The sequence below is a fragment of the Paroedura picta genome, chromosome 6, assembly GCF_049243985.1.
Source record: "Paroedura picta isolate Pp20150507F chromosome 6, Ppicta_v3.0, whole genome shotgun sequence".
NCBI classification, from domain to species: Eukaryota; Metazoa; Chordata; class Lepidosauria; order Squamata; family Gekkonidae; genus Paroedura; species Paroedura picta.
Window position 1 is genome coordinate 60079933 of NC_135374.1, and position 12690 is coordinate 60092622.

Consider the following 12690-nt stretch of genomic DNA (forward strand, 5'->3'; position numbering starts at 1 on the left):
TCACAAATAGTAGAATTATTCAATAATACCACTGTACCATTATACAATATTGGCCCCATAGTCTAATTGAAAATTATTATTCCTGGACATTAAAAAGAAGTTAGATTGACCATTCTGTTATACATACATGCAGAAGGTCATTTGTGAAGAGGCTTCTACATTTTACAGCCTTGAGTCACAGGAAATAATTTCAAACAATTTCTTTTAGTTCCAAGCTTTAAAAAATGTTATTGATTTCTTCTATATCTAGATCAACTGTATATTACATAATTTGTATGCTTGACCACTGAAGAAGGCCATTTGGCCAAAACACAATTGTCAGAGTCACACATGGTCCTTATTTGATATTATTAAATAATTTTACTCTGTTTATGAGGCTATCATTTGGGCCTAAAATTGTTTTTAATTATTTTGTAACAAATATATGTATTTTCCCTATATTTGAGTATTTGTAACTTTGTGGGGAGAAACTGCATTATTAACCATACATTTTGTAGTTCTTTAAACTTTTGTTTCTTAATTCAAGTTTTTTGGGGTTAAGTTTCTTCTCCTGTCTATCGGATTGGTAAAGGTATATCACCCAAAATATAAAAATTAATTTGCAATGTTCAAACATTGATAGCTTTAAGAATTTCAGGAACTTTGACTCCAGTTGCTGAAAAGTACGATTAACAATTTTCAGAGATTGTGAGAACCTGTTTATCTCTGGCTTGCAATTTGGGATGGAAATGCTGCTCCATTTCCCCTTACCTTTTTAAACATAATGTAGTAGATCCCTAGTTTGGTTTCAAAGATCTTAACAAATGTACCTGCTCTTGTTAAGACATATAAATGACAGCTTTTATTTCAGCTTTGATGTCGTTTCTTTTTTAACCCATCTATTTTTTTCACCCGTAGTGCCACTATCAAACAGAAGATTCAGCCAAGATAGTACATCTGACAACTTTGCAGGCTGTGCAACATTAACCCCAAGCATTAGATACAAAGACGACATCTATGATTCCAGCATTATAAAACACAGCAAAGTGGAAAACAGAATATACCCTGCACATCATCATGTCATTAAAGAAGAAAATAAGCTAGTTTTTAACAGAGATTTACAAGAGAAGATTAATATTAGTGAGAAGGCCTTTCCAAACTCTTTAGCCACTTCATTTTTGTCAAAATCAGAATGTTTTCAAACAAAAGCTATTGGGCACCTTCTCCCAGTTCCGACTGTATATGAACAAACAAGGAGAATTTGTATGAAAGAACCAAAATTTGAGCATATTGCCCATCATGCAACAAATCTAAGTGAGATGGAAACCGAGGACAGAATGATGGTAAAACTTGATTATGACTCTGAAAATGATCACACAGTGGATGTAAGGCATACCGGGCAAGTTCCATTTGTATTTCTGAACTATCATCGTGTTTTAGCCAAACATGGTACATTTCAGGCCTCTTCATGTAGTACAACAGGACACGTAACAGAAAACTATGGACATGGTTCTGAAGAAGTGAGTACATTTTACAAAAACCAAAGTCCTTCATCAGCCTCTTCCCCAGAGATTCACAAGGAGCCTGCACTTCCTCATTATATTGGAACATCTGTAATAATAGCTAATGGAAGGTGACAGTACTAGAAAGCTTTTTTTTTAGTAAAACCATAATGAAAGCATGAGAATACATGGTTCCATTCAGCGAACATGGTTCAATGAGATGCAATCTTGCATGCATTCTTGGCAAGCCATGTGTAAACAGTACCTTTAAGGCCAAGAACCAAGTACACCTAGCTTCAGTGCTTCATTGTTACTGATGAGTTTGTGCCATTGACACTGCCATTAAGAAGCCATGTAATGATATTTTTTTTATTTTTAAGAAGTACAAGTTAAATTATAGGAGTTGTGTGTACTGATAATGAAGTTGACCTTGTTTTCATATAAAATGATTCAAAAAGGTGTTTGAATGTCATGACAACCTGACAAAGGAAATAGTACTATAATTATATATGTCTCTTAAATTGCCATTAGATACATACAAATCCTTGTTTTGAAGATTTGAAGTCCTGAAATTAAACCTTTAATTTTGATTGAATATGGTTTTTATATACTTGACATGGCAGCCAAGAAATGGTTAATGTGTGACTGCTATGCACCCTTAAACCATCAAAACCTACCAGTCCTGGAAATAACTACCAAAGAGTTTATGATTTTTCACATTTTTTGGAAAAATCTAAGGGAAAGAATAATTGAAAAAAGACTTCGTTTATCAAATACACTTTATAGCTATAATAGTATGTTCAGAATAGAGACCTAAGAAAATACTGAATATGTTCTATCAATTTGGATCTAGTAATGAGATCTGAAATATCTGATTTCAGTAAGCATTTCTGTTTATGGAGGTTTGTATTTTTTGTTCAGCAAATTGTAGTGGTTTTACAGCATACTTAGTTAAGAAACAGTAAATTGCATTCAGGCACTGAAGATGGAGAGAATTATCAGGCACCTACATCTCGTTCTGCATGTTCAATAGTGTACAAGCTATGTTGGGTTTTTGTATTTGCTTGTTTGGTTTGTTTCTGTAATGATGGATCTAGAAATGTGACAGCCCAAGTACTTGCCTAGATTTTATGCCATAAGTATATAGCTGCTGCTCAGATCCAGATTGCAATGACACACAGATAAAGCTCTTCCACACAGAAATGCATATTGAAGCAACTGGAGACCCATTATATGCATAGGGAAGCTTTAGAGGTTTTTTACACACACATGATAGCATGAAAAAATGTTTGATAACATGTATGCTAATACACATTAGCATTAAAGATTGTGAGTACTGGAGTCACATTATCTTTTAATTTGCACTAATAAGTTTTATTTCTTAGCGTTTTCTGAAGGTTAAACGACATTAAAAAGCTATAAGGACCCAGATAATGTGCAATTCCATTAGAACTGGCAGCAAATGACAATTTTGCTATTGTCTTTAGTATAGATAAAACTGAAGTAAGATTATTTCCTTAACAAATCTTGTAAAAATACCGTATAAAAAGCTTACCATCCTTCTGATGATGTACCAGTCTTCAGTGGAATGGCACTCCCCCCACTGTTTGGTCCTCAGTGGAAGGGCCCTCCCCCAGTGAGGGCCAATTAGATGCTTTTGTTCCCCCCCCCCAATCCTCATCCTCTATGCTATTTCACATAGCAGCCAGCAGGAAGTGAGCCATGGGGCTGGGGGAGAATGAGGAAGGCTGGCTGCTGCATTCCCCACTCCCCTTGCTGCCAGGAAGACATGGGAGGCCAGCTAAGTGTACTCCATGAGTCCTCACCTTCCTTGCTCTCAGGAAGACACAGGAGGCCAGCTGCATGCACTCCATGACAGCACACCATGCTCCCTGTCCTGGCTCCTGAAAAGGTGCTGTAGGGTGGCTGCATGCATGCTGCTGCAGTGTGTGCTACTCCCCACCCTCCTCTCTGCCAGGAAAATGACAGAAGCCAGCTAGCCATGCTCCTCTGACTAACCCGGGCGGCCTGCCTTGCTAGCTGGGCTGCCTTTCCTTTCTTCAAGCCCATTTTAAAATGGACTTTGATTGTAGTCTAATCAAATGCATATTGTTCAATGGGAAAAACATTTCATTGACTGCAGTTTTTAAAGAGTTACTAAACTTAAATTAATAATAGGCATTTTTAAACCATTTACTGGATACAGACATAGCAATAAAACCCATTCTATGTATTATAACATTACAGTCCTGAGCAGTTATGTCTTTCTAAGCCTGTTGAAGTTAACAGAGTTAAACTGTACCTTTATTTTAAGTCAGCAGCCCTAAAAGCAAAAGCCAAACTTCTGGTACACAATTGCTCAAAGACACACAACACTTCCTTAACTTCATGCCTTCATTTATTTTACAAAATAGTATAGCCCCATTTCTCCTATTGATTTAAGGAGGAACACTGGGTTATTTCTCTTTATTGAACAATGTTTGCTTAAGCTTCTCATTGTTGACTTGTTCCTTATGTCTTTTGCTCACTCTTCTTTCAGCTTGAGAACACAGCCAGTACTTCCAGATGAACGGACTGGGGAAGTTTTTACAATGTTTCCTATGTTGGGGGAAGGGCTTAATAAATGTTAATTAGCTTTATTTGGGCAGCAGTGACTTCACATGTTATTCTGCCTATTCCGTTATGCAGCCCAATTGTCGAAAAGAGGGAATATTTATGTAGACATTTATTTATGCTCTCCCTTTCTCTCCAGTGAGAACTGAAACTGATAGCATTACTCTTTTTTATTTTCACAATAACAATCACCTTGTGAAGAAGATTAAGCTGTTTGACCAAAGCTTTTATAATGGAGTGGGATTTGAATCTGAGTCTCCTAGATTTTAAGTCCACTTTAACCACTATACCATGTTGACTATGATGGTGATATCTTCTGTGCAGGCAGACATGGGGACTGTGCATGAAGGGTAAGCTGTAGCTCTGTATTATATAATGAGTTCATAATTGATCTTCTGTGCAGGTACGTGGGACTGTGCATGACCAGGTCTGCCACTGGAGAGATTCTTACAGTTAAAAGGCTCCAGGAGGTACTGTGCACAGGAGCCAGAAAACTTGGTCCCATGCAGGGACCATGTGCTTCCATGAAGCAGCACCCCCATATTCAGTACTTCTAGCACTGCTGAAGCCGGAGCATGCAGCGGGGCAGGAGGGAGGGTATGTGTGCCTGCACAGAAAATACTCAGTGACCAATAGTTATAGGTAAGTGCAATTTTGTTTTCCTCATTAATATTCTGTGCAGTCCCACATAGTGATTCTAGCAAGTTGCTCACCAGGAATGCAGGGAATGTTCTTCTAACTTGAATAGTGAATGAAGTACCGCCTTCCTTGCTCAAGTTTCTTGCTTTGTCTGTAGATGTATAGCTTAGTGGTGGATGAACATATCTGCTGATGACCAAGTAGCAGCTTTGCAAATCTCCATCAATGGTACTTCATTGACAAAAGCCATAGCTGGGCATGGATGTGCAGCACACACAGCAAACTGTCAAAACCATGGCCTTCCCTAATTGTAGAGCACGAAATTTGGGATGAAGCCCTCTTTTCTGGGTCAACCCAGCATACAAACAGTGTTCTATCCCTGTAGAGTTCCAGGGTTCTCTTAAGGTAAATTAACAATGCCTTTCTAACATTGTAAAATTGCTTCTTTTCAGAAATTGGTATAGGAAAAAAGATGGACAAAATGACATCCTGGGATAAATGAAACCTAGAAAATCTCATACTGTTTTTAAGGACTAGCCTCTCAGGAAAATTCTTCAAAATGGTGGGTCCACCTGAAGGGCTACTAACTCACCCTCCTGGTTGATATAACAGCCACTAGAAAACGTATTTTTATAGATAGTTCAGCCATCAAGCCTATGGCAAGAAGCTCAGAGGGTTTATGCATCAACCATGCCAGAACAACAGAGACCACTGAGAAACCAAGGGTTCCAAGGCAGACAAAGATTTCATACACTTAAAAAATCTTTTGGACAAATGAGAGAAAACCAACCTTGCATCAACTCCCCTATGGTCAGAAGAGATAGCGACCTTTAATGAATAAAATGCAATACACATTCAAATATAACTTGAAATGAAATAGTTCCAGGATAAATTTCTCCTTATGCTAAAGAGAACTCTTTCCACTTATACATATAGGACTTTCTAGTATTCTGTTTGCATGAGTATAGGTGTACAACATTAACCTCCTGTGGAAACATTCTCTATCCAAAGCCTCCAAACCATCAGGTTGAGATAATTTAGGTCATAATGGAACACCTGATTGATACAGATTAAATCTGGTTGTTTGTGCAAGGGGAGGTACTATCTCTGGGTAATATCCATGAGGGTTGGAAACCAAACTTGATAAGGCCAAAATAGGGCCACCAGGATCATATTCAAACTTTCTCTCCTAGCATTTTCTATTACCTTTTTAAAGAATAGAAATGAAGAGAACACATAAAAAGAGCCCCCTTCCAGTATATTTGGAATGCATGCCCTAGGGAGGCTATACCTTTCCCTGCTCAAGAGTGAAATTTTGCAGCCTTTGTATTTTCTATTGTCACAACCAAATGGATCTCCAGGACTTCCCAGAGAGTGAAGATCAGTTCTAGGTACATGGCCTTTAAGGACAATTTGTGAGATGGCCTCCCTGGTGAGATCACTCCTAGTCAGAAGATTCTGAAATTGGACTGCCTATCTTGATGGGGACAGTTGGTAGGTCAGCAGGAATCATTATTCCTTTGTAAACCTTGATGTAAATGGCTTAGAGGTAAGATACTGAGGCCCTTAAGTGTTAGTGTATCAGTAAGCCCTTTGGTAACAGTGCCTGCTTGAATTGGGAAGGGCTCAATTGAGACACCACTAGTGACTTAACTATCTGCCTATTTTTCTTTATTAAGAATAGTGTCTTGTCAGTCTTTGTCAAGAAAAGAGTGGAACCTTCAAAACATAAGTCCTCAATATTGTGTTTGGTTGATTCAGGCAAAGCAGTTGATTTTAACCATGCATGGTGTCTAAGTACTATCACCTCAGTATGGCATGTATCACAGAATCCATGGAGTGTCGCATTCATCTGTTGCTTGGAGAGGTTGATAGCCCTGGTATGCAGGACCTTAGCAAGCGGTCACTTGTTTTCGGGCAGGTGCTTCAGGAATGGCAAGAGCCTCTCCCACGAGAAAAACCATGATATATTCTCATAATTGGGAATCCTGAAACCCAACACAGCAGAAGAATATACTTTCCATGCCAAGACATCTAGCTTTTTGCTTTTTATTTGTAGAAGCAGAATAGTGAGCCTGAGGGCCTTTAGGTTGCATTTCCTCACAAAGAAGATGGTGGAAGATTCATTGTTAAATACTTAAAGGGCTTGTGTAGAACTATTCTACACTTCTAGATATGGGTTCGATGGATGCAGGTTTCTGTCACAGTTTTTGTGTATGTTCTTCATGCCCCTCTAACTCCAAAAAGGCAATAATGCTTGGAGACCCCAAATAAAGGTGACTTAATATCTCATCCTTTGGCTTCTGTTTGGCTGTAACAATGTTTGTTTCCAAAGACTGAGCCATATGGGTAATCTGTTCTTTATAAATTTATAAAAATGAGAGGCAAAAGAGGGCTCATCTACCCTCTTGTCTGGATTTGGATCTGATGTAGTATTGGAATTGTTGGATTTCATAGCCTAGATCCTCTTCCTCACAGCAGGCACAGGAGAAGGAGGCCTACATGACACCATTGCTGAAGGCAGATAAGATATGACCTGATGAGAATAGGAATCTAAATTCAGATATCTGGAATGAGCAAAGTTGTCACTCCACTCCTGTAGATAACCTGAAAACATCATTTGGGGTTTGACAGCCATTGTATAGGCAGTTGAAGCTGAGGCCATGAAACTATTGCCACTTGCTCCAGATATCACAATGGACTTGACTGCTGGTAAACCAGCTTTGCCCCCCACCCCCCAAAGGGGATCTTGGACCCAGGGATAGAGTTCTAGGCTTTTCCTGAAGAGCTGTAATATGCTCAGGAATTCAAACCAGAGCATGTTAAGATGTTGATTCGTGTTTTTCTTTGTCCTTCGTCTTTGTTTTTGCCTTAATTGGTGGCTCCAAAGAGGTGTAATTAATTGGAAGGGAGTGTTAGCCTGATGGGACTTGTTGGAACATTGATCCAAGAGGATGAGTTAAAGGATAATATTTTGGAGGCTTAGCTGAATGACAGCTCTGAAATTCTGAGGCCTTTGTCACAAGTTTTGATGCCCAAATCCCTTTAGCTTTGGGGGTAAAGCATAGGCATGCCTCCCCCAAACAAAACAGACATTATGGTCATCAATTTGCATAATCTTTCTCCCAGACTGGGTGTATTTTTTGAAAAGAACTTTTTGAGCCAATATATCTCAGAAGCCAAAACCACCCCAGCAGACCAGGGAAGTAATTCCTCACAATACAAACGACATGACAGTCCATGAAGATTACCTTCTTTTCAGTGGCAAAACAGGTGGAGGTACTGGCCCGTGGTTGTGGTCCCTAGGTGAGAACAAGTTTTCTAGCTCTGGCACACTGTGGCCCCTGAATACTTTTTGCTGTGAGAACCTCTCTGAAGCACATTCCCCATGTATCCCTGCACTGAAGATTGATGATGAACCCACAGGAATATATTATGCAGTGCTATACTTGACAGTTTATCATTCATGTAGTAACACGTGCATGAAAATAAGCCCAAACTGCAGTAAATTTCAAATTGTGGGTTAGAGATTATCATTTATTAATGCCCAAATCAACAAGAATATTATACAAATTATATTGATTGAATCCTAATCATTAGACTAAAGTTTGTTTTAAAATAAGGCTTAAAGCACAAGGCTACAGCCCAGAAATATCCTGTCAAGTTTGGTAAATCTCACTGTAGCAAATAAAATTCAAGAGTCTCTTCAACATGCACTGTGCCAGTGTTTGCAGCTCACAATCTGAAGATTTGTGCAACTATATTTTGCAATGTCTTCATTTGCGTGATATTGTACCTGAATAACAGCTATACTAAGCTAAGTTTTTGCTGATGCAACAAAATTTAGGATCACCTTACCTCAGTACAGGCAATATTGTCAGTTACCTCATTTTATAGCTACATTTTGGTATTAAAAGTGGGAAGTGATTCCCCCCCCATAGTTGCCAGACAAAAATATTTTCTAAGTCCCATTACTTATAATTGCAAATAGCAATTGAGAACACAGTATGAAGGAGCTTTTATATATGAATCCGTTCACAATAATATCGTATTATCAACTACAAGGTTTCAGTTTTTATCAAGTTTTACTTTCAGTGTTTCAAACCAGTGACCATTCATATGTTCATTTGTGAGATATTGGAGGTATATAGTGAATCATACAAATTTATTTCATTACGGCTTATGTTTCTTACCTCATTAAAAGAAATTTGATACACAGATGTAGTTCATTAAAACTTTTTTTGTTGTTAAAAATGTTTTGGGAAGATGCACATTTAAATTGTTTTCCCAGTGCTGTTCAGGTAGTACCTAACTATGTGCTATTTTAATTAACGTGTTTTTATTGTTACTTAAGAAAAATGTTTATTTCTGTGTACGTATTTGAATTTGAAGTGAAATATTTCTGTTTAGAAAATATCCGGTTACATATTGTCATATTAAATGTGGCATGTTTTTACTTGGAACTTAAAGAATTCCACACAAAAGTGAAAGTTCAGAAAATTAACACAAACTACCAGTTTCTACATTGTATGTTGCTAAATCTATTTAAAAATAAAAACCCAGCCTTTTTGATTTGTTAAATGATATGGAAATTAAGTCTAGCAGAAAACAGAGAATGTGAAACTTCAATTTCATATTGTTATTCACTCTTTTTGATTATGAACCATGCATACTTTTTTCATTGAACTTTGTTGGATTCTACGCATACATGGTACTCTGAACCTGATTAAAAATATCTCTCTATCTCACAGAGAGAATGAAGAATGTCAATGCACCGTATAATCACTCCTCACTGGTTTGACATCATACTGACAGAAACATGATAGCATATGGTATATGTATATAACAAACTGCACTGTTGCTTTGTAAATGCTCTCCAAATAATCTACATTGCTTCAAATACAGCCATTTAACAGTAAACCATTTTATGATACAGAATTAAGAACATTTTAAGAATTCATGACATTCTTAATATGCCAATTTCTAAAATGGTCCAATTTTTCCAGCTCATTTCATGTGAGAAAACTATTTTTATTTCCCTGTGCTGAAACATAATTTGATTTTAAATATATGATGCAAAAATCAATTATTGGATTAAAAAGTATGTGGAACAGCAACACACAATCTATTACTGTTTAGGATTATCTATTGGCTCCTTTAAATTGTAAAGCTGCTTTTGCTTATTTATCATGTATAACAAAAATGTTAAATAAAATGTAGCCAAAGGAATAAATAGATTTCTATTTGCTTGGTTTTACAAGTATCAATCGTATTAATAAAATACACAAATTAAAAATTAAATGTTTACTGTATTTTTAAAATTAGAATGCTTAATTTTTTGTATGTGATTGTGACTTGGTTGTTTTGTTCTCTGCACAGCAGTTTTGGAAAAACTCAGTTCTGCAGAGTACATAATATGCAACTTCTATTATATGCTTTAAATTTCTATGCACAGTGTCTCCCACTCTTTTATAATCTATATGCATCTTTAGGAAAATTAGCTACATTGACATTAAAAGGATTTATTTCCAAACAAACATTTTAAGGCTCAAAGTGACTTCTTCCTTGACAATGCTGGAAAAGCAGTTTTGTCTAGTCTGCTTGTGAATCCTGCTTAACAGAGAAGCAGCTGTTTTTATGGTTTTTCTCTCTCTAGTATATTACTCCAGCAAAACTGGTGGATTTTCTCTATGCTGCGTTCTGGTCATATATGCATCACTTGTGCAGGCAGTTACAATCTTATTTTGCCTCCAACTAAGCTCCTAGAGTCAGGGCTGTGTATATTAAGTTTTATGATTCTAGTAAAACCAACAACTGTTATTTGAAAATCTCGTTTTTGGTCTTAAAAGGCAAGCATGATTGACAGCATAAGTATGAAAAAATTTGATGAGACTTTTAGACAGACTGGGCCACATTTATGGAGGATATATACCTTAAAATGGTATAGGATATGTACTTCAAAATGTTATACTAATATGCTTTTTTTCTTAAGTCTCTGAGGAAAATATTACCATTTTCGAAAAGTCATTGGATCTGCTAGTTTACAGTTTTGATCCTCATTCTTTTTGGATTCACATACCAACACATCTAAATTTCTATCAATAAAACTCTACAGAAAATTTTTGAAATGCGTAATTAGGAGTTTTATGGCTTATTCCCCCCAAAAAAACTCATATTGCAAAAAATATGGGCAGTATAATGAAATATTTTCAAAACCACTTCATCAAGCAAACAGTCTGAACGGCGACATCAGACATACAGTGGAAGAGGTGTTCTACAAAACTGGACATTTTTATAGCATTACACATTTTCAGGGGGATGCTTTTGAATTTCAGGATGCCTGGCTGGCTCCTGCAGACTTTGTCCAGACACATTTAGCTATGCTGTCTTAGTTTCTGTTACAGGCTTTCATACAGAAGTTGTGAGCAGTCGCCAGCTTGAATCAGAAAACAATGCCGTTACCAGCTGTGTTCCCCATATACCTTTAGCTTAGCATCCTATATAAAAACCTAAAGACATTTCTGACTGTAACAGCTGCTAGTCAGGAAGTCCTTTTTCAGCTGCAAGTACAAAACAGCAATTTTCTTTTGGTGCAACAAGTAAAAAGTATACATGACAGTTTTAATTGATATTGATATTTCTTTTCCTGTATTTGAAGACAATATGTAGCCTTGTATATATAAAGTGAAAAGGGGAATGGTGTATTGTGATCTAATCTGCTTGTGCTTAAATATGTCTACACTTTATTAGTTTTAGTTTACAAAAAGGAAATTAAATGAAGAAAATTTTCCAGTGCAAGTAATTCCGAAGTAGACCCTGAAAAACCATGTTTTTTAAAATTAGTTTGTCAACATCTTGTACTACTATTGTTCAAAGAAGAAACTCTATGATGATTTTAAAGGCATTTCACCTGTCACAATTTCTCTGCCTCCCTATTTACGTGCTGTTAGTTTTTTTTAATTGGTAATAACTCCCATTGTATGTCTCAGTTGCATAAAATGTTCTGTGCTAGAACTGTCCTCCTTTACAGAATAAGTCAAAGCAATAGTTCTAATCACTGTCCAGCCATGGAACTGATCTGAGCTACCTGACAAATTGGGGGGGGGGGGGGGAGAGAGCGAGAGAGCGAGCCATGTACACTTCTTAAAGCATAACATACATTCATTTTCTTCAGTTATGCCCCACCATTTTTCCCAGTGAGGACTCAGACCTGCTTACATCATTCTCCTCTCCTCCATTTTAACCTCATAACCACCATGTGAGGAAATATAGGCTGAAGGATCCATTATGCACGGGGGTTTTAGCGCACATTCAGGGTGGAATGGCGGCGACTAAAATCACCGATAACGCACGGTGCCGGCTGCAACCGGCCGCAGCTTCGGTGCATGCCGCCGAAAAAGCCGCGTCAGTGAAACGCGGAAGAAAGCGCAGCTTCCGGGTGACCGGGACGCACTCAGAAGCGGCGCCTGGATCGCCGCGTGAATAATCGGTTACTCTGGGTTTTGCCGCCGTCGTGCCCCGCCCCGTGCATAACCGGTGTGCGTCGCGTCTTCCCCCTCCGCGTTTTCCATGTGACCTGAAATCGCCGTTTCGGCGGCCGTGCATAATGGGCCCTGGTGTGTGTAAAATGTCCATTGCAGAGTGAAGATTCAAACCTGATTCTCTCGGAGCCTAGTTTAATGCTCTAACCATTACACTAGGCTAGATAGAAACAAACTTTCTTCAGAATTCATAAACACCAATACTTTCGCAGTGTAAGACTAGGGTACATAGTATTGTGTTTGTATTAAAGTGACATTATCATATGATTTAAAGAAAAATACAGTGTACAATACTGAGAGATAGGGAATATATTTCTCAAAGCCTGGTGGAGTCCTCATTGGTGCTGATTTGCCCGGTTACCTTGCCCCCATCCAGCACAGCATGTACCTGTGTACCGACAAGTAAGCTACAGCTC

At 37.8% G+C, this 12690-nt stretch overlaps 1 protein-coding gene across 4 annotated transcripts in view; it reads left to right on the forward strand.

The window, feature by feature from the left end:
* Window positions 1-10003, forward strand: part of SIM2 (SIM bHLH transcription factor 2) — a 60682-nt gene extending 50679 nt beyond the window's left edge. For 3 of the 4 annotated variants that reach the window (XM_077342676.1, XM_077342679.1, XM_077342678.1), the window contains one exon: window positions 898-10003. In XM_077342676.1, coding sequence (XP_077198791.1) covers window positions 898-1616 — 719 coding nt within the window. In that variant the 3' untranslated portion in view covers window positions 1617-10003. The remainder of the gene's footprint in view (window positions 1-897) is intronic. The other variant, XM_077342677.1, reaches the window with a different exon arrangement.
* Window positions 10004-12690: the final 2687 nt, after the last annotated feature.